The sequence below is a fragment of the Hippocampus comes genome, unplaced genomic scaffold (genome assembly GCF_001891065.2).
Source record: "Hippocampus comes isolate QL1 unplaced genomic scaffold, H_comes_QL1_v1.1 scaffold36, whole genome shotgun sequence".
Lineage (NCBI taxonomy): Eukaryota > Metazoa > Chordata > Actinopteri > Syngnathiformes > Syngnathidae > Hippocampus > Hippocampus comes.
The window spans coordinates 5,237,727-5,263,952 of NW_017805695.1; the positions used below are offsets into that span (position 1 = coordinate 5,237,727).

Sequence of the window (26,226 nt, forward strand, 5' to 3'; positions counted from 1 at the left end):
TTTTTTTTTTTTCTTAACCAGCCGAAGTGTTGTTTTTTTTCTTGACATGTGATTATGTGTCATTGTCTTCTGTGAAAAATTTGTGGTTGATGATGTGACATCATTTCACTGAAGTTCCTTGTCTTTTTTTTTGGTTTTAGGTCTCCTTTCCAGAATGAAGAAGCAATGCTTTCGACTCATCAGAAAAATACCCTTTGTTGGCGGGGCGGTACGTGCGCTGTCTGTCTGTATCCTCTGATTCGCCTATGAGTCACAACTGATGACTGAGTGCAGAGGGGTAGACCTTTGGCACACTTAACGCTGTGCACTGAAGATAACATTGTCCACCTTCTTGCCATTGCCATCTTACAATAAATTCACATGAAGCTTTGACAGCGCACGGAACATCTTATCACATTCAGTCTAAATCAGTGGCACCAGCAAATTCTGCGGCACCCAGACATTGTCGCTAAAGCAACTCTGCTCTCATAGATCCAGAGCCAACTGAACAAGGCATTGGACGACATGTCCGCCAGTCTGTGCACTCTGAAGAACGGCATGAGTTACACTCAAAAGCTGCCCTCAAAAGGCCTCTCGCAGAGCCAAGTGCTGGACAAGATCAGCGAGTACCAAACTCTTAGTAAGTACCAGTAGTACGAATTATAACATCAAATTTATGGTGTTTCACACCGACTTTGGACTGTTGTTCTGAAGACATGTGTTGTTGCAGATGAGGTGCAGTGGCAGAACGGCTGTGTTTCAGGCGCAGTGTACTGGGGTGATGAAGCGCTGACAAAACTCCTGGTGAAGGTATGCACCAGTTACTGTCAGTGTGGTCATACAAGTGTAAAGATAAGTTAACCGCTGTAACATTAAAACAGAGTCGGCATGAATACGAAGTTTTTTGTGTTGCACCTCATGAATCTCATTATTGGCATCCTTTATTGAGGTACAAGTGTAAAAAGAAGTTTGCTGTAGTGAAAAAAAAAACGGACAAACTCAGAAAGTGAGCTCTCGTGAGGTACATTGAGGTCTTGCCTTGTATGCCACTGTGTTCCATGACACGCGTAATGACGGTCTGTCTAATTTAACTGTTGCAAAAAAAGTAAAAAAAAAAATTAAAAAATTAGAACACACACCCAGACGCATTCCGTCAACACTTGCTGAGGAAGATATGCGGACATGTTGTGACCTCATGATGGAAGTTACGTATTTCGAAAATATTGTAGCTGTAACTAAGTGGCTCGTATATGACTTAGCATTGCTCTCAGGAGATCTTTTTGTTGTTCTTTTTGAAAAAATTTTTCTCAAACATTTGTTGCAAGGTGTATGGTGATTTTGCATGGAGCAACCCACTTCATCCAGACATCTTTCCCGGTGTAAGAAAGATGGAGGCAGAGGTTGTCAGAATGGCTTGCACACTTTTCCACGGTGGACCCAACTCATGTGGCACAGTAAGCTCATTCCTTCTTTCTCTCTTGATGTACAACGTTAGAGTACATGGCTTGGCACAAAACAGGACATCGACATTAGCTGACAGTTTATTGTTGTTGTTTGTTTTGTTTTGTTTTGTTTTGTTTTTTTAGAACATTAGCTGACAGTTTATTGTTGTTGTTTGTTTGTTTTGTTTTGTTTTGTTTTGTTTTTTTAGGTGACTTCCGGAGGAACAGAGAGCATACTGATGGCCTGCAAGGCGTACAGAGACATGGCATATGAACGAGGTGTCAAATACCCAGAAATGTAAGATGAACTTCATGAAAGGGGTGTTTTCCTTTTTACAAGTCATGTTCAATTCCAGCTCCGGCCTCCCTGTTTGGAGTTTGCATGTTCTCCCCGGGCCTGCGTGGGTTTTCTCCGGGTGCTCCGGTTTCCTCCCACATTCCAAAGACATGCATGGCAGGCTGATTGGACACTCTACATTGTCCCTAGGTGTGAATGTGAGCGTGGATGGTTGTTCGTCTCTGTGTGCCCTGCGATTGGCTGGCAACCGATTCAGGGTGTCCCCCGCCTACTGCCCGAAGACAGCTGGGATAGGCTCCAGCACCCCCGCGACCCTAGTGAGGATCAAGCGGTTCGGAAAATGAATGAATGAATGAATGTTCATTTTCTCCTTTTTAGCGAAAGAATAACTGTGGGTACAAATAACACATTTACCGTATGAACAAATGAAAGTTACACCTTATCTTCCCTTCACCGTCCTTAAAATGACTAAAGAGTGGGCTTTCTTTTGCACCAATGAAAGATATATATTGTCGACTGTTCTAAGGTGTCACTTCATTTCAATACAGAAGTTGTCATGCATGAAGAGCCCTACCAAATTTACTCAGAATTACTAAAGTCAACAGTGAAATAAATACTTGGCTTATTTTCTGCATTCTTAACATACTGTGTGATTATCGTCATTAAAATTTCCTTCTACAGTCTTATATGGCCACACTTCTGCCCTAGTGCTCTTTGTCGGTGCAAAGCTATTATATGCCTATGCATCTGGTGGCGTTTTCTTTGTTGAGTGAGTCGCACCCTCTTTTGTTTTTTGCTTGTTTTTTTCTCCGCCTGTTACCTTTTGTGGCACGCGCTGAGTGAGAGAAGCAGAAAGTCATCCACCACAGTAGTAACTAGAATTATAATTTGAAACAGTAATGCGCACCGTCTGAAATGTTCTGACTGTTTCTTGACCATTTCTTTCCATGGTATGTACTTTGTACAAGAGAAGTGGCCCTTAGCGAGCTTTTGAGTGACAAAACATTGTTTTTGTCATTTTTTGCAGTCTCGCCCCAGTTAGCGTCCACGCGGCTTTCGATAAAGCGGCGCATTACTTTGGGATGAAGCTTGTTCACATTCCCCTCAATAAGAAAACAATGCAGGTTGACGTAAAGGTGAGAGGGAAATCAAGCACGTGTGACTGAACTTGAGTAATTGTATACTTACTCCATGTGTTTTGTTCCTGCTTTATTTTGACAAGGCGATGAAGAGAGCGATCAACAAGAACACAGCTATGCTTGTTTGCTCAGCCCCCCAGTTTCCACACGGGATTATAGACCCTATCGAAGATGTTGCCAAGGTCAGAGGCAGCATTTCTCTTTTAATTCTTCAATATTGTTTTGCGATGAATGTAATAAGATAAGATAAGATATCCTTTATTTGTCCCACACTGGGGAAATTTACACCTTTCAGCAGCAAGATTGTGGGTAGAAGGAATAGAAAAGAAAACACAGTTCAATTAAGTGCAATATAAATACAAATATGGATAAGGTCAATAAGTTCAATTAAGTGCAATATAAATACAATAGTCACAGTACTATTCACATTCACATTCGTTGTCATATCATTTAAATAATTTTATGATTTATTTATTTATTCATTTTTTATTCAGCAGCCTGACAGCAGTCGGTAGGAACGAGCGGCGGTATCTCTCCGTCTTGCAACGCGGGTGTAACAGTCTCTAATTTGTTCCGTATTTGAAACTTGGTGACCTGTTTTGCAGCTGGCTGTGCGAAACCACCTGCCGCTGCATGTGGATGCCTGTCTGGGCGGTTTTCTGATCGTCTTTATGGCCAAGGCTGGCTACGCCCTTGCACCATTTGACTTCAGGGTAAAAGGTGTAACCAGCATCTCTGCAGACACTCATAAGGTGAGATTATTTTTAAATAATGATGTGCGCATAGTTTGAAAGTGGAAAAACCAAAAACAATTTTCAGTACTTGAGATTCATAACCTTTTGTCATGAGCCAAAACATGTGACAGTGAGAGCAGCACGTCTGCTGCAATGGCTGTTTTGTACCAAAATAAAACTGCTTCATGATGTGGGTAGCAGGTGATGAAGGCTCCAGTGCACTTAAATATTGTTCAAACAAGGAAGAGAGTTGTCAGGCAGTAATCAACGCGTCCACAATGACTCGTGTGAAAAACAGAAGTTGTATGCAACACAGAAGCTCAATCTGGGAGGACTTTACCTGTGGGGAAAACCACTGTTTTTGCTGGATATTACTTGTAAACTCTGTCATTGAAAAAAATGCTGTCTTAGTCGTGCAATACTCGTAAGAGTTGGCTAAAATTTGAACCACTTTCACACAGGTTCCAGTTCATAAATTGCCATTCTCTTAGTTGAAGAAAAATTTAAATTCATAAATTGTTTGGAGCAAGCTGAGTAAAATATTAACTCAAGTCAAAGTAGTGGATTTTTATTTATTTATACATTTTATTTCAAATGTGTTAAAAAAAAAAAAAGCTTACATTACATTAAACCACTTGACTACACGATTTTATCTGTCAGAATTTGGATTATTCCGACAGGTTTAATCCAAATAAGATGCATTTTATGTTCTTCTGTGGACGAATTTCCAAATGAATCCCAACATTCTTAATTTTTTTTTACCTTCCTCTTCAGTACGGCTACGCCCCCAAAGGTTCCTCAGTGATTCTCTACAGTGATAAAAAGTACCGTCACTATCAGTACTTTGTGGCTCCAGACTGGCAGGGCGGAATCTACGCCTCGCCCTCCATCGCAGGCTCCAGGCCCGGAGGAATTGTCGCGGCCTGCTGGGCAACCATGATGCACATGGGACAGAATGGATACGTGGACGCTACTCGGAAGATCATCAGTGTAGCACGCAGAATCAAAACGGAGTAAGACCTGTGCAGTTTTTTTGTGGATTTGTGATAGTTTTGCACATTGAAAAGCTAATTTCGTTTCTTTATTGACAGGGTTCGAAAAATTAAAGGTGTGTTTGTGTTCGGCGATCCCGAAGTTTCAGTGGTGGCGATGGGCTCGAATGATTTTGATATTTTCCGTCTGTCGAACGCACTGACGTCAAAGGGCTGGAATTTGAACACACTTCAGTATCCATCTAGGTAAGTAGAAGCCAGGTAGCCGCACTACCAACATGGTTCCATCGTACCAGCCATGCGCACTAGTTTGACAATGTTTCAATGTCTTGACAGCATCCACATTTGTTGCACAGTTCTGCACACCCAGCCGGGTGTCGTGGAACACTTTGTGAGTGATGTCAGAGAACAAGTTGCCATCATTATGAAGAACCCCAAAGAGAAAACCACAGGAATGGTGAGATGACACTTCAGACAGACTTGCTCCAAATGAGTATTGTCAATATGGAACATAAATGTGCTGCTGTGGTAGCAAAAGGCAATTTTTCACCCTTTTGATCACACTTCAAAGTACTCTCGGAAAGCAGAGATAAGATGAGACTTCAAACGGTACGCTGACACGTTCCTGTTCTCTTTCCCCTCCGCCTCCAGGGAGCAATCTATGGCATGGCGCAGTCCATCCCAGACAGATCCATGGTAACGGAGATCTCCCGAGGCTTCCTGGATTGTCTTTACAGCACAGAGGTGACCAAGTCCAATACCAGCCACATGAACGGTAACGGCAAAGCCCACTGAAAAAGGATCAGGATTGTTTGGAACTCGATGCACACGGGAAATTTGCTCATCTCCTCCCAGTGCTCCGCGTTCATGGCTGAAAGGTTGCCTTATCCTGCATCACTGCATGGAAAATGCCTGCAAAGGTGTTTTTGGTTTTTATTTTAAGCACAAGACGACCCCCTGAGGTAATTTACCTAAAGACTGGCTCTCCTAGATGAGTTTTGGTGTTCACATTGATTTAAATAATGTAGTGAATGTGTTTGTTCCATTAGATTCATTTCAATATTCACCAATCGGCATAGCAAAGTCGGACCATTTCAGTTTGCTGCTGTCATTTTCACAATCTCTGACGACTCGGCAAAAAACAGACCACTGAGAGCTTGTCGCTGTACTGCGCTTGTGAAACGGGATCTAACTGCATGAGACCGGTTCTCCATATCATGACAACTGTTCTCTAATAGCGTTTTTAATGTAAAAGCACTGCAATGGGCTGGGCAGGATCACATCAGGTTCCTTTTTAAACCACATGGTAGTACCACTCGGTCATCCTGTACACTTACGTGCTGATTTGATCGCACTTAATGTAATTATTTTCAATTGAGCCGCAGTCGTTGTACATTTGCAGTCGGACTTCAAATATGGGAGCGTTTTATATCACACGATGTCCGCGGAGCAAATGCTTGAAGTCAAACAGCTAGTGTAACCCAAAGCTTAGCAGCTGTACTGGTTGTCTAACCCCTTTCATAACAACACGGTAAATCACATGTCAGATCATTGAAGCGATTGTAGCTGTTTCCTAACAGTATGTGCTCGAGTGCGTGGCTTCATTTGTCGAGTCACCCATGTTTTGATATTTGTGTCCTATATCAATCTACCTCACTTTGCACTTCTACTTTTGGTGCAAACCTACCAATCAACTGTTAACTTTTCTTTCCAAAAGTTGCACCTATTTAACTTTTAACACTGTCAGGGCATTTTGAGTTATCTTTTAATGTAGAAAAAAAATGATAGTGATCCGCCATGTTTGAGTCTATTGATTGACAAGACAGCAGATTTTCACCTCTGCACTTGAAGGACCATGTTTTATATTCATGGAATGTTTCCGTCATTGTGCAATAAGTGTTTGTTTCTTGAAATGATAGAATGGGGACTGTTCTGTAGTAATGGTTAACAAAATGTAATCATGTTTGTTGATAGCTTATCAGGGCAGTGGGTGTTTGTACTCTTACAAATGTAGAATAGTTTTCAGATGATTGAAATATATGAACGCTTTTACATGCCTGAGCTGCACTCCTTTCAGGGTTCGAATGTTGAATGTGATAGTGCCTGGTTCAAAATCTGATGGCAACACCCCCCCCCCCCCCCCCCCATTCCACCAATGATGTATAGCTCAATGGATGAATATTCACAATTGAATCGCACAAGTTCTACTTTTCAGTCGAAAAAAATAACAGCGCTCTGTAAGTAACTTAGACTATGTTGCAGCTTTCATGGCCGTTTTAATGACGTAGCAATAATGTGTTCACCTCTGTGCCTTCAGAGGTTTCCGTTCAAACTACTTTTATTTCCTTTTAACACGCTCAGGGATTCAGTCTTGTTTCAGACATCATCGAGGTCCAATGCGCTTATCTGGGGTGGGCACAATAGTGAGCCAACTTCAACTTGAGCTGTGATTGAGAGAGAGAGAAAGGATTCCAGTCTGGTTGCAGGTCTGAGATTTGTGTACACAAGGTAAAATACGTGGCTTAGGATATACTATATGCTTGTGATCTTATTAAGAAGTTTCATCTAATACCCCCTGCGCCCCTCAGGTTGCTACAATAAAGAAGTCAAAATTTAAGCAGCATCAACAATGAGCATTTAGTGTTAAGATTTACTCAATTGCAATCTTTAATGTTCTGTTTTCAATAAAATATATACTGTGCTTTGTGTTTGCGTTTTTGTGTGTGGGGCAGGGTCTTTTTTTTTTTTTTTTTGTGAAAACAAAAAGGAAGGGAAGGTTTGCAGTAAATTGTTTTAGTACAAAAAAAAGCACTCTCGGTGTTAATAAGGGACATGATGTGACATGATCACAAGATGTCTTTTCACCAAAAATACACCATTAACTAAAATGATATACAACAGAGCGTTGGTTGGAAATAGTCCATTCCCCTCTAACACACATTGCGCTAATCTAGATCCAACTGACATTAAATACAATTTCTTGATAAAATACAGGAAAATAATTCCTGAAAGATGAACATTTCACAATGACGATTCGTATCAGCTACTTCAGTGTGTGCAAAGCCACTAACACAGACCTCTGCAAAAACACATTTGACACTTTACAGGCCACTGCAATATTCAACAAAAACGGCAAAAGGTTACTCTTTGGATATTTAGGCAACTTCTTCAACTTGTGGTCACATCAGTGAGGCTTGGTCAATGAAGGTGGCCAAAGTGATGTCGCGCTGCGAGAGCCCCCCACAGTCGTGCGTGCTCAGGGTGATCTGCACCTGGGTGGTCACAATACAGGGTCATTAGTGACACTAACAAAGTTGTTAAACCAAAAAAATGTAATGATATCCAACGTGTGAGTTATACAAAAAAAAATGTTTGGGTTCCATGAAGCAATTGAAATACAAAATAACCACATCAAATAGAAATAACTGGATTACCGGGGTTTTTACATTCAAGCTATTATGTTTAACACATTAAAAAAAGCCAATTAGTTAATGGCAGCAGAAATGAAGGTATTTTACATTTTGAAAAAAAAAAAATTAAACCGTTAAGAAATATGACCACCGCTGTGTCTGCTTGACACGAAATCGTGCAAAAGTGCACGAAAATAGATTTATAAACATAGGACATACATTTTATATATGGGTGTGTGTGTGTATATATATATATATATATATATATATATATATATACACACACACACACACACACACACACACACACATACAAAGACAGTTTTATGTATATTAACATAAAATCTCATGTCTTAAAATTGCAATTCGTGCACAAACGTGACTAACATCTTATACAACAGTATCTAATCTTCATTACCATGTGTACACATGCTAAAATGTGATATTTTAATATACTGTTTTGGGTAACAATTCTGATCAACTCGTCCATCCATTTTCAACACCGACTATTCTCCCTGGGCTCATGGATGACCTGGAACTTATCTCAGCTGACTTTGGTCCTTATAATTATCTGGTTATCTCTTCCAAAAGCAAGCTGCCACCCAAAACAATTTAGAATTTCCTATCGATGCCACAAGATGGTGGCAAAGTATTCCTTATTTTTTTTCCCTAAATGAAGCTCCTCAGCTCACTTCATAGTTCCTTTGCAAAAAAATACCATGAGATGGTAGCAGCCCAGAGATAGGTTTTCAAGTAAATCATGGAGGATAGGTTGCTTTTTTTCCATCATGAGCTTGCGCAAACGCCAGACTGTATATAGGTGGGGGTTCACAGTACTGTACCTTATTGTAAACATTGAACCATTCAGGATGATGGTCCATCTTCTCTGCTTGTAGTGCCACTCTGGACATGAAACCAAAAGCCTGGATGGGAGAATATTGATTTGAATTGTCAATATGCTGCACAGTGTACCTATTGATTGTCTTTGTGTGCATGTGTGGCAAGAATAAGAACCTGATTAAAATCTTTAAAAAGAAACTCTTTGTAGATGGCATCCCGGCCCACCACCTCCACCCATTGGGCGTTCTGCAGCAGTGGCAGAAGGTGAGCTCTCTCCGCGTCAGTCAAACTCTGGATTTTAGTTGCCTGAAATGACACAAAGGAGAGAGAGAGGGGGGCAGTTACACCAACGCAAACTGTGATTGGCTATGCAGGAATTCCATCTGGAAACAATGAAAAGCTACATTCTTGGCTCATTAAAACAGGCTGGTACAAATGGTACATACAGTATGTGCTATTCGGGAGGAGGAAGGGGGGTATTTGCCTAACCTCTGTTCATTTAGTACATGATGCGGAATCACATGAATTTGACATCTGATGCTAATTCACTATCAGGCCTCGTGACCCTGCACTTTATTACTACTTCCTGATTTCTGGCTGGTGTAATGTATTTTTGTAGGGCAGGGGACGCTGAAAAAGGATGTGTCCCCAAGCCAGCTCTTGAACTCAGAGAACACACGCGAGAGTCTACAAGGGAGCAATGACATCAACAGGTACCATAGCAACGCTCTTATCTGCTGATCAGTGGCAGAAGCCAACCCTAAGCAAAGACTCAAAAGCCTCGCTTGCTCTCACACTCGCGTCATACGTGTGCATGGGCCATGAACGTGAATTAATAAACCGTGCAACCATGCAATTAAAAAAACAACACAGTATTGGATAAATGTTAACACTAATACTGTTATTGTGCTCCCAATCATGACTCTAGCGCAGTGGTAAATGTATAAGCGATTTTCATCTAAGCGTTCCCACAAGTGTGTGTCAGAGGTTGTGTACTCACCATGTTTGCAGAGCGGTCTCGTGCACAAAGGTAACAGTTTCTTCCTACAGCTCTGCGACAACAACTGGAAAGAATCAACAGATGAGCTGCAACCACGGTCCTTTTAGCTGCCCTGGTAGAAGCCTGAGCAGAAATCCATCTGTCAACATTGGCTTAATCATCAACCTCTACTTCTGAACTCGTGCTCAGGCTTTCACAATGCAAAATCAAGCCCAGACTATTTGCAATGGATTTATGTAAACATGTTAGAGGTCAATTTAAACTTCCATATAAGACAGGGGAGTTCATGCCAAAGGTCAATGAGCTCCTCCTATGAGGATGCCCCCATGAACTAATCTGTCACAGTGAACGGCTGTGGGGGGTTAATGAAATGAAACAAGGGGCAGGATGTGATAAATTGTTAGCTTTTAACGCTCTACTAAATCTGGAAATGAGAACCGTGCTTCAGCTTAATATGTGACAAAGAAATGCAGAGGAAGATGATTTGAATTAAAAGTCATTACAGTATAGTGTAGACAACAGTCAACAAAAGGGGTATCCAAAACGTTGAAAGGTCACATCGCTCAGTATGTAGTTTGCATAACATTAACTGTATGTCTTACCGTTTGTGTTTCTTATCGGCATACTCCACCTTGGTGGTCAGAGACAGAATATAATATAATACGGTGTTTTTCAACCTGTGTGCCGCGTCACACCAGTGTGCCGCGAGACATTGTCAGGCGTGCCGCGGTAAAATATCTAATTTGTATGCCTGTGCGGTCTTTCGCCCATAAAGTAATTATGTAGTACCCTCCCATACCGCTAGGGAGCAGCAACAGCTAGCCAATTGCCTTGTGTTTCGACGAGAGAGCAGCAAATTTGTGACGCATGAATACAGGACGACGGTGAAACAATAAATATGAAAGATGATAAAATACTTTTTTCTTTGTGTTCATTTGATTCCAATTCAAACTGTTATAACGTCATTCTTCAATGTTAAAAACGGTTATAGTAACAATATAACACGTTAATTGTTAAAATAAGCTGGGGGGGTCACATTTTCAGCTAGTGGTGTGCCGCGAGATTTTTTCAATGAAAAAAGTGTGCCTTGGCTCAAAAAAGTTTGAAAAACACTGATATAATATATATAATAATACTGTGTGTCGCTGGCGTCTGGCAAATTCTTGTACCTCCAAAATCATTTCATTTCAGGAGACTCCTGGCACACACCAAAATCAGCTCACCAAAGAATCCCTCACGCTCACCTCACGCACACACACACACACACACACACACACACGCACACACGCACACACGCACACACGCACACACGCACACACACACACACACACACAGAGCACTTTTTTTTTCACAAAATCCTGGCATTTGAATGGGGGTGTGCAAACTATGGGCAAATAGTGTTTTTTGGCCTCAGCAGCTCCTCATACACCCCAGCAACCACAATGATAAACATAAATTGAAATGAGTTGTCGGCAGCGTCAGTCAAAACAGAAAAGTATTGCACTTTTGAGGCAGAATTAGAATTAGGTGTCCTTATTATTTTGGCCAGTTTCTGTATCTGGTGTTTCTTGTACAAAATTATCGTCAGTGTTCCATAAAAAGGAATTCCAAACAAAACATACAATATGACAGGAAGCACAAACTTCATCCGCACGCTGCCCTTTGACCATTTTTTTATTAGTTCCAGATCAGTTATGCCGATAAGCAGAGGATGTCTTTTCAAATGACAACATGGAGCTGGTCAGACTTCTGCGAGTGTGTCTGACTTTAGTAGTTATTTTCACCTGTGGCTGTGGCACGCATATCACATCAGGTGAGTCAAGTGCTCGTGATTCTGATTGACCTCACTTGAACAAGATCATCACACTTGTTATTTCATGGTTCCGTAGTTTTGAAATAATGCGTGGAAGAACTTCCATTTGATGATTAAAAACAAATAAATATTGTTCCATTGTGCATGCTCTCAATAAACTTATTAAAAATTCTATTTATATGTTTTCCTCTCAGCTAAGATTAAAATGGTGCTGTTTTAAACAATAAACACAGAATGGTACACCCTTATGTAGTAGAATGATGACTGGGATGGAATGGTGATTGTGATCTTGAAGAAGATTTGATATCTCATATTTATGATGAACATAAAGTGTCACATGTCAATTGTAAATCTGTGTTATTTGTCTCCATGCAGCACCCACTCTGAAAACGGACCAGGCTTTGTTAATATTTCATAACCGGCTGCCCCATGAAGTTGAGGTCTTGTACACTTCAGATTTTTGCTACAAGGTAAACAAGCCTACTAGACTGAGTCATTAACAATCATTTGGGTTTTAAGGTCTTCTACAATACAGAATGCAGAAGGTACATTTTAAGGCTTTTTTTTTTAGCTTCAGAAAACAAATGAGCTGTGATTAGTTCCTGAGCAACTGCGATGTCAGTTGACAGAAAGTGGCAACATGGCCGCCTCCTGAGATGGCTAAAAACAGGTGGATCTTACTGCCTAAACCCATATTGCACAAATGCAAAACGAATCAGAATGGTGTGAGAGATTTAGTGGAAGCGCATAGAACATATTTTTGCAAAGAACATTTTTGGGTTGACTTCTTGAAGAAAGGCTATGAAATGATATTGGTAGTATAGGTTTGCGTACACAGTTGCCACTCAGTGACTGTGTGAAAGTAAATTAATGTTTGTCTATATCCAGTACGTGCGCAGTGATTGACTGCTGACCAGCCCAGGGTTTAAGTTGGCCTTTTGCTCAAATTGAGCTTGGATCTTGTAAATTTGAGCTCCCTGCAACCGGAAACAGGATAAGCAGTATGGAAAATGAATGACTTGAGAACACAGTTTACAGACTTTTGCCACTTTCCTTTCATTTCCTACTGAAACATACTGTTGTAAGATATCCATAAACCCCCCACCCAAAAAAAAAAAAAAAAAAACCTTAGCCAGCGTATTAATCATTTTGGGCTTAAAGTTTTTGTGGGGTGGTGACATCAATTTGCATTGGACATGACCTAAGGTCTTCACAGCCAAGCTCCGAAAATGAACTGCCTCTCTCCACAGCAAACGATATGCCCCCTCCCGCCCCCTCCCCCCCATACATAAAACAAGCATACGTGTGTAAAATCTTATCTGATTTAGTATGGTTACTGTGCATGCAGGGATACAATGAAAATGTAAGATTTTCTGATGCTTAACTGGATTGTTCTGTTTTCTATTATTAAATATCATGTGAAAAAATTTTAGATTTTTCTATCATCAGAACATTTTGGCGCGCGTGTGTCTGTGTGTGTGTGTGTGTTGTGTGTGTGTGTGTGTGACTCGATGTGGAGATTCTGTTTCTCGATGCTATGAGTGTGTGTGTGTGTGTGTGTGTGTGTGTGTGGGTGTGTGTGTGGGTGTGTGGGTGTGTGTGTGTGTGTGTGTGTGTGTGGTAGTGGTGTGGTGACAGTGGGGGTTTCTAAACACAGCCTTATTATCATGTATCACATGTGTAATTTTGGCATTTTTACTTTCATTTCTCTTTAGTGTGTTTACCAGAGTTTGGTCCATGTGAAAGCCAGCTACAACAATGCATCCGCAGCCATCAGCACCAAATTCCCTTTGAGCTTGCAAGTGGAATCCAACAAGAGGAATGCAATTCTTTGCCGGTAAAAAAGTTCAAATCAACTCAGCACTACTCAGCTAAAAAAAAAAAAAAAAAAAAAAAAGCTGATATTTCTCTGATGTAATTTGTTTCCAGTTTTCATGTTAACTATTGTTAAGGGAGTGTTTTGCCATTTCTCCACACTCAGTTTAGCATAATGGGGTAACACGATTGCATCACTGATGCTGGGGGGAGTATTTCTGACGGACTTTCTATTGCTGAGTGATGTCCTCACTGAAACTACTACCTCGGTAGATATTGATCAGCAGCCTTTTTGGGGTTAATAAGACCTGACATTCCAATATTGATGGAAGGGGATCATTAAAGCTACACAGTGCCATGTCCAGCTCAAACCTCACAACAGAGGTTAAATTGGAGACAACAGTTGTCATAAATAAATTGGTCAGGTCTGACAAGAAGACATGGTTCCTTCCCGTTGTGGCAAGTGGGGCCAAGTGTCACATTATAAGCCCTCTTAAGAGGTCTGGACTTGTGCTTTCTTAGTCAATGCTCAGGTCTCTAATCAGGCTGGTGTTATTGATTTCCTCTCCCCTTTTAAAAAACACTCCAAGTAATAGCTAGTTAGTCATTCCAATGGTGGATCAATGCAAGTTGAGGTAACTGAGCGAGCAGAAGCGAGGACTAATGGATGCACTTACGGTTGATAAGCACTAGATGGCACTCCAGAGTTTCAATTGGTGTCACAGCCGTTCAATTATCAGAGTAAGAGGCCTGGTTAGTCAGGACCAGAGAAAACAGCTAGAGACTTTCCATTTGACTGTATTTTGTACAGTGAATACAATACAATTTTAGGTTAAAAAATAGTGGAGAAAACAGTAAACAACAATCGTAAAAGTGGTCACCACTACCACCATATTCCATACCACTTGTTCTTATTAGGGTTGTGTGGGTACTGGAACCTTTCCCACCTCACTTTGGGCTTGACGGGGAGTACAGACCTTAGTGGTTGCCAGCCAATTTCAGGACACATGTAAACAAACAACAACAATAAAATAAATGCATCACACTCGCCACACCAGAGATGTTAGTTATCAATGTATAGTATAAATAGTGTGACCGTATCACAATAGATGCTATGCCAGTCAAGTTCGACTGGCAATCAGAGGACATAAAAAAATGGTGACATCATCGAGGACCAACATTCTGGCCCACGAGGACATATTTTAAGTCTGATGGGTTCGAGAAACAGTTTGTTGTTAATATAGTGTTGTTTATATTACAGTACCTCAGACAGCACTACTGGTCCTGAAAATTCTGGGCAGAATAGATTCACCTGGCATTTCACAGACTGAAATCTAATTGGATACACATTGAAATATTGGAAGCAGTGCAGCCAAGAAAAATGCCCTGAAATGAAGAGAATAGACTGCTGGGAGTAAACCCATACAATGTCATGTCACAAATACTGTATTACAATTTAGTTTAGAAATTCAGTTCAATGCTGCAGATCCTTTGACCAGCAATGTTTTGCTGCCCCAGATGGTCCACTGGCGTAACTTAATAACTATTTCACTGTCTTGAATACAGATGGAATCAAACCTATGAGGAGGGTGGTCACTATTCGGTTTGGATCCTCAGGTCAGACAATGCCAGCAAAGCCACCTGTATTCATACTGTGGACAGAAAACCTCACAATTCCTACTTGCGTAAGTGTCCAACAACACTGATGTGTTCCCGTCGAAGGAGGGTGATATAAGTGCTTGCTGATTGCATAGTGAACAAAAATATCAACGCAACACTTGGTGCTCAGGTCATGTGTATGGACTGCTTTTCTGATCTTGACAAAGGAAAATTGCTCACTAATCCAGATTTAGACTGATGGTCAACGATATTTGAGACCGAGATGAAGGCCTTTTTCGGAAATAAAAAAAAAGTCTTTGAGTTCACAGCATGCAAAATGGGAGCAAAAACCAAAGTGCTGCTTTTATATTTTTGTTCAGTCGAAATAACTGTCTGGGTGTAAGAAAACCTGCCTCTGAACCAAGCCACTTTCTTATTCATGGCGTCAGCATACAGGAGCATCACTTGCTTTGTTCGCATTTAGTGCACAGTATTCTCTTCCCTCTCTTGGGACATCCTGTGTCTTGATCACATGAGACATGCTTTCTTAAAAAGGGATAAAAAGAAAAGCTTTTGTGATTGTTTTGAAGGCCCAGACCTGTGCGTGGAGGACTGTGGGTAATACATTAGGGAGGGAGGAAGGATTAAGCCATAATGGGATTTTGAAAGCGTCTCTGTCCATAATGTACACCCTACTTAACAATATTGCAGATTATGTTGTGGATCCGACTTTTAAGGCCGGGGAGCCATTATCCGAGCAGATATACGGTCAGTGGAATGGCACCCCTCACAGTATGATGAGCTTCCATTAGCTACACGCGCTGGTGATTATACAAACTCCCCACAGGGTATGCTCGGTTTAAGTAATGGTTTGGTCAGCAGTTGAAGCCGTGCTAGGGAATTTGAAAGTTTAGCTCTGCGTGTCCCATTGATTGGCCATAGCGTGAGGTCATTTTTTTAGGTGTGGTCTTCTTCAAAGGACGTGTGTCCGCGCACAATGTTGGTACCATAACGGCACCCAAAGCACAACTTCAAGTTCAATAGCGATCCCCCATTAAGTGTCTCCCTTACGCAAATGTATTGATGAACTTAATCTAGTTGCGCCGAAGTGCCTCTATTCATCTTGCCTTTATCCTGACAGTAAGAGAGCGAGCCCAACCGCTGCAAAGTGTGTTTCACTTCACGCGCTGAGAGCTTTATGATGTTTTTTTATGAGCGCACATCAACGATGCCATGACTTTCCAAAGGTGATGAAATGACCACTCCATGCTCGGAGAGGATGTCAGTGAGGCCGCTCGCTTGGGTTCAAATGGCTTCTTTTTTATTTGTTCTTCCGCTAAATAGGCAAACACAGCATCCACAGCCTCCCTTTCTGCTCCGCTTTGACGCACTCACATCTCTCCCGAGCTTGTTTGCTCTACTTTTAGAGACTCATTCACAGCTGTAAAAAACATCACTGACATTTGAAAGTTATTGATGACGATGAGGATGAAGTACATTTCGCAGTGCGCTTTTGTCTTCATTGACTCCTGTATGTTGTGATGTATTTTTATAAAAGTCGAAACAAGCAAATGTATGTAGTTTTTATCCTCAAAAATACAATTTGCATCTATGCTGGAATGCTATAACATTTGACCCGTGTCATTGATCATTAACCCTGTGTGTCTTTTGCCTTGTGTTTATCCAGCTATTCTGGTGGCGACTCTCTTCTTGGCTGTAACTGCTCTTATATTTGTTGTTGCACCCTACATATACAGGTATCTCCATAACTTTGAAACTCTGTTTTTCTTCACTTATATTGTAGGTTCGGGGCTCTATTTTCATGGTCGGCGCATGCGGAAATGCTGGTGTATTTATTTTCATGCGAGGGCAAGCCTCATTGCCCCTATTTGGGATTTCCTCTAAACCCTGTTTGGTGTCTAACCTAGCAAGAGCATTTCCAATGACATGTGCAAGGCATATCAGACAATTGTGTGGCTGAAAGTCGGTCTACACTTTAGCCTACTCACACCGTGTCTAACTTTGGGCGCAATGTCGAATGCTTGTCTCAGGGCGATTTTTGATCATTTTTATGGAGGTGCTAGCAGACAGATATGTGGGCTGTGTGGACATTTGTGGTGGATGTCATCGTCTCATTCATAAAAATGACACCAGCGGGCATCAAACCTTCCGAATCATCATTTCATTGAATCTATCATTATTATTATCATTACTATCATCATTATTTTTCTTAAATCATCCCACTTACCAGCACACAGCTCTGGATTGGTGGCAAACTACCGATTTGGAATCGGGGGATTGTACATGAGGTTCATGGGCATATTTATACCATACAATACATCCTGTTTTATATAGCGCTTTCACAACAGCTGCAGCTGTAACAAAGCGCTTCACAAACCAATCGCCAGAGTCTCATTCTGTATTTAATGAGTGCACGCACTCATGTTGTCTGTTGCCACATTGGCAAAAACGGTTATGTACACCTGGATTTTTGGACTTCATCATCTCTCCTCGCAAGATGTGCGTGTGCTGCATTGAAATGAGATGAGCCGCTTTGATTGGTGGTGAATAGAGTTAGCATGTTCATGGCCTCAACGGTGCAAGGCGTGCTTTCCTCAATGCACTGGTTTGCATCTGCGAAATTATCAACACCCGGTCTAAACCACCTCAGTACAGATTTATCATGCGCCCCGTGCCAGACTTGCCGCGCCCATCATGAAAATAGAGTACTTTCACTCCAATGTATTATTTTCACCCTGCCATTTGGTGTTTCTTACAGAAAGTGTCGCACATCGAAATGTGCAAAGACCATTTGCTGCCACAGCCCACAGTATTCGCTTGATAATGTAAGTGAAACACTCTCAGTCTTTGTCAGTTTGGAAACGATCATATGCGATCGCTGTAATTTGGGAGCACTTTTCTAAGTTACATCCTGATCCAACAGTTCAACTACATTGTTTGGCTTGACCAAATAGAGAGCTTGGTGCATGGTAAAATTTCGCAGAGCCTCCAGTCATCAAGCTGCAGAGACACTAATAGAAAGATTGATACAAATGTTAGCAGAGCCATTTGTGCAGCAGACTGACATAGAGGCATTCAGACAAACATGCGATGCATTTTTTGGTGAGCATGAATGGCTCCTCTCATTCTTCCAAGCAAGATGTCTCAGTCTTCCACATGCTGTGTAAATGACATGTAGATCCATCATTACTTATTAGTGATGGTGTCTTCCTGCTCTGCTGCTTTAAAGTGCTACATGGGGGCCAACAACTCCAGCGAGAGGGCAACGTGAAAGGGCGGTTCTCACAAAGAGAGTTAAGAGTCCGGAGTCTGACATTATATCAAGATAAAATGTTATTTCTTAAAAGATGTTGCTTCCAATTTTGACAAAACAAGTTTGCGTTCCAGCTTTCATCTTTTACCAATTGGAAACAAATGTGCTTGGAATTTCTAAATGAATGGAAAAAAAATGTAATCAACATTGAAAAATAAACACATTTGTTATTTAATATAATGTCCATGGTGCTTTAACGGAAGAAGGACGATCACAGACTTTCTGTCTGATGTCTTGGTATTGAAAATTTAAAATTGGCAACACACGTTTTTCATGAGCCATCATATAACTGCGCTGCTCTCTCTGCACGTCAACAGGTTGCTCAGCTACTTTTTGCTAGGCAGAGAACCAGTGTTCCCTAACATATAGTGCGGCAAGGTACACATAATACATGATAATACATACACAGGAAAAATGTCACAAATGTTTGTTCAACCCTTAATCATGCAATGTCAGAGAGTGCATATTCAACACTTTAGACTGGTCAATCATTTGTAAAAATAACAGCCTCACGGATTCACACATGACTATTACTTACTTAAATATGGGCCGGTCTGGTTGAACACAAGGTTATTATTCTGTTAAAAAAAAAAAAAAAAAAAAAAGGAAAAATGCTGAAAGATACGTACACAGGTTTGTTGTACCTTCTGCCATCCACTGGAAATTCACTTAAGTGTGGCATAGATGGATGAGTAAGGATGCATTATTTGTAGTAAATAAATAATAGTGTCAGAACGTAATTAAGTAAAATTGGGATAATTTCCCACAGCACATTAGATAACCTCTCACAGCACAATTACAGGACTGTATGTGCCATGGCACAGTGTTTGGGAATCACTACTAGAAACAACCCAATAAAAATGGCATTTTAAGCATGATTTAAATTTTTGTGCAGTTCAAAGTCTGCCTTTTATTAATTATTAAGTATATGCTGTAAATAAAGAAATACGGGGACGTCTGGGAGGTCAATCGATGATTTGCAGGACAGTATAGCGATTCAGTATTCAATCAGTATTTTCATATCAGCAGTGATGAGACAAATTTTACTTAATGGGGATGAATCTTATTTGCTCTACATGTGTTGAACATTAATATATACTGTATAACATAACTTTGACATAGATATAAAATAATGATAAAGAAATTAAGTTATGATATAAATATGAATCAAAAACTGGACAGGCACCTATTTTGAGAACAGCTGTTTCTGCGATAAACAATATCCATCCATTATACACCTTGCGGCGGGTTACTGCCTGGACACCATAGACCGGTCGCCAGCAAATCACGGCGCCCATTTTGACAAATAACCAATCACTCTTACATTCACACCTATTGAACACTTAGAGCCTTCACTGACCCTAAAACGCTTGTTTTGGGAATGCCAGCATGAGGCGAACATGCAACTCCACACGGTACGTTATTTAACACATGTGTCCGTGTGCTGCGATGAACAATATGTTCAGGACATTCACATTGAAGTTTAACTGTCAACCTGTGGAGTTTTTTTCTGTGACCGAAGAGGGCAAAAATCAACGCATACTTGCTTGATATTTTCCGTTCAATACAACATGCACTGTAGAAGATGCAGAAAGCGTGAATGTTGAGATGACAAATGCTACTACTCATGTTGTAATGCACTTCATGTTTCAGCGTGATATTATTCTCCCTTGTTATTCCGCCTGCAGGATGAAGCGCACGCTACACAAGCTGAGGACAGTGCCACCAAAGTGAAACACAAACGTCTGCGTTCACTGGACGCATTTCGAGGGTATGTGCCAACCATCTTGTTATTCAATCCATCACCACACGAGTCTCTTTTTGCAGCAGCATGATGAAAATCTACAGGCCCGGTGTAATGAGTAATTACAAGGGTCACAGTCTGGCCACAAGCTCCCCCAAGCTTTTGTTATCAGGCGGGCTAGTTTTGGGCACAGTGTCTGATATCAGTACGTCTTGCCTTGGCGCTGTGTGTGTGTCTCCCTATTGGATGTGTGTGATTGAATCTGGGCTCCCTGCTCGTCTTAATTGCGGCCTGGGGGGGAGACACAAAGCACGCCTCTCTGGACACAGGATGCTGGTGTGGCTCTGACCTCCCCCATGCCAAATAATTGATGTAATAATACAGTCAACATATCAGCACACATGCACATGGCCATAGATCTCCTGCCAACATGGAGACCGCGAGGAAACCCAGCAGCACAAAGGCAGCATCTAGCAGATGACAAACATTTCCATCTGCGGCTTGCATTAAGATACTTCATTGTGTGGAACCGCAGCACCAATTTATCCAATCCAAAACACTGCATATCTTTATTTATTTTGGGAGCTCAGCCGGTGATGTGCATTCACGCAAGAGTTTTTAACAGTTCAAGGAAAAGATGAATGATATTCCATTTCCCATCAGTGCCGCTTCCAGCCACTCACCTGTTTGCTCATATTGGTTGAAATCTAATTTAGGCTCCTGATAAGTGAACAGTGGAAGAGGTTTCTTGGTAAATTTATAATTCAGGGACTACTTTTTTTTTTTGTGGGGTGGTGGGAGGGGGGATTCCATGCTTTCAATTTGGGATTAAAATGGGGACAGCTGTTTCATGTTTTTGCACAGCATTGTGCCCCATTGCCCAAAGCAAGGTCACCAAAGGCAGAGTTTGAAGAGTTTGGTGTGCAGGAGGAACTTGACCTCATCGCCATTCAACACTTTTGAGATGAACTCGAGTGGAGATTGTGTGCCAGGCCCTCTCAGGTTTAACATCAATGACTTTCCTCTGGACACATGGTTCAAAATAAGTACACATAAACACTTCCTGGCTGGCTTTATCGTGTAGAAAGTGTTATAGATGCAAAGGGCAGAAGTGCTAAAAGTACTCACTACTTTAAAAATAACACAAACAAAAAGAAGCCAGTTAAGAGGGGCAGTGCTGATTCTACTCCTGTTCTTAAGTAGAAATTAAAAAAAAAAAAACTGACTAAAATGTAAATAAGTAGGCCACATAGAATGGATGTTTACTGTCAATTCCATCCAATCCCCAATTTGACAATTTGATACAACAGAAAAAAAAGGGGGTGGGTGGAATCACATTACGTTTCGCATGCTTTTGTTGAAATGGTAGTTAGGGTTGGCTAAGAACTGATTAAAAAAAAAAAAAAAAAAAAAACAATTGCGACATTAACTAATGACAACAACTGAAAAAAGACACCAGTCTAGCTTCCAATATACATGTCCTGACGTGCAATAATGTGAAATACCTGGCAGAGGTTTTTAATCAAACTGCGTCTGGGCCTTTTGACTTATGATCCTTGCCCCTGATAAGTAACAAGTTCTTGCTTCGGAGAACACAGACATCAGTCATCGACTGTAAATGCTGACCCATTCTTCACGGCAAAAGACGTTTGTTGTGAGCAAAAGGGGTTTGTAATAATTGCCCCGCTGACATGATATAGTGTGCAGTGACGGTTGCATGTTAATTTTTCTAAAAGGATTCCGATTTTAATTTCGGGCCTCACAACTAAAAGCTTGTCGCCAGTTTGCGCGGAAGAAATTGCCCCGTCAGTATTTAGTGGAACAGGAGAACAAATAATAAAGCGGGCCAGAGCACTGCCAGTTCTTCGCCAGATGGCTGACTCATTCATTTCCTTCCTTGTTTTGACTGAGCTCCAGGTTTTTCTCTGATTGGGTTTCAAAAGTGTCCTGAAGTTTGGCCACAGAGCGAGAGCCCATATAATGCACATACAGTATCAGTAGCTTTCGCACGTATAATCATAATCATCATCATGATAATAAATGGGCCAACAAAATCACATTTAGTTAGAAGTTGGTTAATTCATAAAGAGATGCGTCCCAATATTTGTGGTCATGTCATCGCAGCTTATCCTGTGCTCGTTCGTGAAAAAGTGCTACTCTACATTTACAGCACTACATGGTGAAGGTGAGACTGAAATTGCGAATGCATACACAATAATTCATATCAAAGAGGTCTGTAAGCGAGTCGTAACCACTCACGACTGCCAGCAAGCTCCATCTGTAAATAATCTGTTGGCTATAAATCAGGGCTACTGTGTCACCCCCACCAAATCAATCAATTTCTGCTCTAATAAATATTCAGAGGAAGGCACGTTGAAATTTGCACCTGATTAGGAATCATCAAATAAACCGATTCAATCCAAAAATGACCTCCACCCGGGTCATTTGTTGAAAAGTAGAACAAGTGTTTTCCCGGCGGAATGATTTAATGATTATATGCAGCCGCAAGTGGCAAGGACGTGACGGCTGTAGTTTAATCTGCCTAAGACACAACATTTTCATTAGAGAGATGGTCCATAAACCCTCATGTTACAGTCGTTTCTTTTACCACGACTCGTCTGGTTTACTTCTTTAACCCTTGTCTTTTGTCACTATGGCGACTAATGGATACGCGGGTCAAAACTTCAATGATATATATGTGAGCGACAGATAGAGTACACGGTCACGTGAGCATAGTTCACTTTGATGGACCTCTGGAGAAGATCGGGTCTGATTAAAATCTCGTATCTGCAGTCTGAAGCTCAAAGAGCAGTAATGGCCTGGCGCAGCCTTTAATCGAATGGAGGCAGAAGTAGATGCAATGCACCTTATCAGATAGACTGTAACTTTTACTGATTTCATCATGACACTTCAAGGCAATCTTTTTTTGGAGTTATTGAATAACACTTAAAGAACAACAATAGATGATGGATTTCGGATGTTGAAAGGTTTCAGTCTGCCCCAGAGCAAAGCTACAACATACCAGCACGCTTTCCCACTGTGAGTTTGTGCCATGTAATTCTATACGCCGCAGATTTCTCAAATGCAACACCTTTTTTCCCCGCCGGTGCGCATGATTCAGTGAAGCACTCCATCACGTGCGCGGTGTTTCAGCAGCCTTGCTCGCTGCAAAGAATAAAGTGTATCATATATTAGACACCAAAGCCTTTAGTCAGCAGTCTTGCTTGAGGAGATCCAGAGGACAAGTGTTCATTTCCTGAGTGATTTATACTGCTCGGTTTGCATTATCCTGCATGTGGATAACAGCAGAATTTCAAAGTTGTTTTTCTTTTTTTTTTTTTCTTCATTTCTTTTAGTAATGGTATCTGTTATTGAATCAGACCTGACCAGTGCTGACTCATGCTGTCATTGTAGGTTTGCCCTCACAGTGATGGTTTTTGTCAACTACGGTGGAGGAGGCTACTGGTTCTTCCAACATGCACCGTGGAATGGTAAAGTAAAATCTTATGCATTCCCAACTAACAAACATTCCTGATTGGGTCATATATGCTGCATTATTAAATTAAAAAAAAAAACACTTTTTGGGTAGGGAGGTGGGGTTGAAATACCTGTGTGGACAGGTACAAGATGGCCCGTGGACCGGTACCGGGCCGCAGAATGGATGTTGGGGACCACTATACTGATTGACGGGTGTTGCCGTGTGCCCTCGTCATGCTTTTACAGTCCTTATGTTGGCCCGAATGCACCTTCGCTTTTGTTCTTCGAAAGAAACAAAATGGCTGAAAATGTTGACGTTGGTAACTCAAACCCCTACCCACTTCGACACTCCCCGCAGGAGAGTGAAAAGTGGCTCATGCATGAGAAGGACTGCTCACCTGAAACGGTCTGATTTTACTCAGGTTGTTAAACGTTCGCTCTAATTCTTGATCCTTCGACATTATCAGATATCTTTACAAATATTTTGGATGAAAGTTGATTCTGTTGTTCTGTTCAATGAAGTCTCTCTGATAATTTTATGAAAATCAACAACCGCATGCAGGCCATACTTTGTTTGATTTGAAGTTACCCCTACTGCATGACAATATGATGTTTATGCCCACCCTGCAAAACATCGAATTTAAAACTTGAGACAGCACACTGGAAAACATGCGCTGGGAGAGGCCAGGAATGATTTTCACTGTTAGTGAAAAGACCCAGACGCACAGAAATGCAGAGTTTGAAGGAGTTTTGTCTGAAGCGATGCCACATGACTCCCTCTTGGGACTGGCTCCAAGTCAACCCTTATCTAATTCAATTGCTCCGAAATTGCTGAGCACAACAGACAACCTGTAACCATAATCTTTGTTAATGGTATTCTGAAAATATTAACGCTTGCAAAAAAATCAGTTCTTACTATCGCCTCTCATTTTACTTGCGCCTCAGCTTCGGTACCAGTTTGCGCTTTACTTTTAGATACGGAATTTGAAAATGCAAAATCTACCACTCCAATTCATCTTAGGTTTGATCAGTTATGTGTGTTTTAAATTTAAATTTGCGCCTACTCCTCCCATAATATGAAAAATGAACTCCACAGCAAGTTTGCAGTTCTGGCCAACACAATCCTGGATGCACACAGTTCATAGATCAGCTTCCACGTCAGTTTGTTTGAACAATTAGTAAATTGGGGCCGTGTGTGTTTTTGCGTTCTCTTTGATGGTATGTTGTTGTTATGCAACTGTTTCTACACCAATGTATTTTAATGGGATAATATAGTGGTTCACATAGCTGACTTTTTATGCGGTTGTCACAGGCTAAATTGTCCGCCAATGCCATCCTGTGTCAGTTGGAATTGGCTCCAACTTCCTTGTGACTCTGAACAAGATAAATGGTGTAGAAAATAAAAATACATGAATGGATATCGTTCACGAAACGCCACGTTTCCACCAAATTGTACAGTTGAGTCCGCCGTCTCAGCAGTTCAGGTCATACAATCCCCGATCAAGTTGTGTTTCCACTGCACGGTGTGTCGGCCAAGAGTATCTGTTACAAAAGATTAATTTGAAAGGGAAGTACAGTAAACAAAAAGTGTCATGAAAAAAATATATACGGTATATCTGTGGATTTTCTTAATTTAATGATTTGGCAAATTATACACAATTCAAGTCTGTTACGCAAAACTCAACGGAAAGCAGAGAAAAACTTACCCCGGCGACTAACACCTTAATAAAGGGATAGTGAGTGCTAACGTTCAGGTTGGACATTTTAGGACGGTCTACAATGGAAATATATAGTAAATATCATAATAATATAAAAAAGAAAGTTTTATTCATCGGACTGATTGATAGACTATGTTGAAAAAAAAAGCCATGAGATCCATATCATGTCTAAATTCCCCATCTTCAGCAATTTCCGACCTCATTTTACTAATGATGACAAATGTGATCGAAAGCCTCACACACGCACATGCACACACACACACACACACACACACACACACACACACACACACACACACACACACACACACACACGGTACATGCAAATTGATCACCAGCATCACATTGGAGGAGGAAGAATGTATTTAAAGGGTGGATGGGACTGTGTGGGAAGGTATAAAATGAATAAAAAGAAAACCACGGAATTAATCATAGCTGTTTTTTTTTTTTAATTCCAAAATGATTTCTTTTGCCATGAGGCGTACGCACGTTAAGTTCTATAATAGCATCTTTGCCAAATCTATAACACCATATTGATTTTACAGGTGGTGTGATGAATCTTTTCAATGCTGCAGGGGCCGGTACTGTCACAGCACTCCAGCTGTTTATTAATCATATTAATAACAGATGCTTTAGGTTGAGGGACAACATTTTTTTCTTATTTATTGTAAAACTTTTGGGAGCGTAGGAGTTATATGAGGCCAAGAGCTGTGTATGTATAGTCAAGGAAATATATATACTAATGATACAGTACATTTTTTTTAATTTTAGGTCTGACTGTGGCTGATCTCGTAATGCCATGGTAGGTCATGTTTTTAGTTTGTTATTACCTTCATTCTGAGAAAAAGAGATTCCAAAGTGCTCTCTTACCAACATCAGATGTTTTGTCTTT

The 26,226-nt window shown here is 41.0% G+C and overlaps 3 protein-coding genes across 4 annotated transcripts in view; 2 read left to right on the forward strand and 1 right to left on the reverse strand.

Moving 5' to 3' along the window:
* sgpl1 (sphingosine-1-phosphate lyase 1) overlaps nt 1-7,285 on the forward strand; it is a 15,198-nt gene extending 7,913 nt beyond the window's left edge. The window contains exons 4-15 of the mRNA XM_019881895.1: nt 141-208; nt 472-619; nt 710-789; nt 1,305-1,433; nt 1,631-1,719; nt 2,747-2,855; nt 2,942-3,040; nt 3,464-3,610; nt 4,367-4,605; nt 4,684-4,830; nt 4,921-5,041; nt 5,236-7,285. Of these exons, the coding sequence (XP_019737454.1) occupies nt 141-208; nt 472-619; nt 710-789; nt 1,305-1,433; nt 1,631-1,719; nt 2,747-2,855; nt 2,942-3,040; nt 3,464-3,610; nt 4,367-4,605; nt 4,684-4,830; nt 4,921-5,041; nt 5,236-5,379 (1,520 nt within the window). The 3' untranslated portion in view covers nt 5,380-7,285. The remainder of the gene's footprint in view (nt 1-140; nt 209-471; nt 620-709; nt 790-1,304; nt 1,434-1,630; nt 1,720-2,746; nt 2,856-2,941; nt 3,041-3,463; nt 3,611-4,366; nt 4,606-4,683; nt 4,831-4,920; nt 5,042-5,235) is intronic.
* Nucleotides 7,286-7,336: 51 nt separating this feature from the next.
* pcbd1 (pterin-4 alpha-carbinolamine dehydratase/dimerization cofactor of hepatocyte nuclear factor 1 alpha) lies at nt 7,337-26,225 on the reverse strand. Of its 2 annotated transcripts, none has more exons than XM_019882132.1 (5): nt 26,205-26,225; nt 9,835-9,957; nt 9,009-9,140; nt 8,837-8,917; nt 7,337-7,856 (listed from the first exon to the last, which is right to left on the reverse strand). In XM_019882132.1, exons 1-5 carry the CDS (start codon nt 26,208-26,210, stop codon nt 7,764-7,766), a joined length of 435 nt encoding a protein of 144 aa, XP_019737691.1. In that variant the 5' UTR covers nt 26,211-26,225; the 3' UTR covers nt 7,337-7,763. The 2 variants fall into 2 exon arrangements, with proteins under 2 accessions (XP_019737691.1, XP_019737690.1); XM_019882131.1 differs by lacking the exon at nt 26,205-26,225 and adding an exon at nt 13,372-13,443.
* LOC109523168 (heparan-alpha-glucosaminide N-acetyltransferase) overlaps nt 11,188-26,226 on the forward strand; it is a 29,927-nt gene continuing 14,888 nt past the window's right edge. Inside the window, exons 1-9 of the mRNA XM_019882133.1 lie at nt 11,188-11,647; nt 12,023-12,117; nt 13,363-13,484; nt 15,029-15,147; nt 16,749-16,818; nt 17,841-17,907; nt 20,084-20,166; nt 23,554-23,630; nt 26,106-26,136. Of these exons, the coding sequence (XP_019737692.1) occupies nt 11,566-11,647; nt 12,023-12,117; nt 13,363-13,484; nt 15,029-15,147; nt 16,749-16,818; nt 17,841-17,907; nt 20,084-20,166; nt 23,554-23,630; nt 26,106-26,136 (746 nt within the window). The 5' untranslated portion in view covers nt 11,188-11,565. The remainder of the gene's footprint in view (nt 11,648-12,022; nt 12,118-13,362; nt 13,485-15,028; nt 15,148-16,748; nt 16,819-17,840; nt 17,908-20,083; nt 20,167-23,553; nt 23,631-26,105; nt 26,137-26,226) is intronic.

Excerpts from the sequence above, each read along its gene's own strand:
- pcbd1 (XM_019882131.1), bottom strand. Across the intron at positions 8,918-9,008 it reads TTTTTAAAGATTTTAATCAG|GCTTTTGGTTTCATGTCCAG; the intron begins GTTCTTATTCTT and ends TCTCCCATCCAG. Across the intron at positions 7,857-8,836 it reads GGTTCAATGTTTACAATAAG|GTGCAGATCACCCTGAGCAC; the intron begins GTACAGTACTGT and ends GTGACCACCCAG.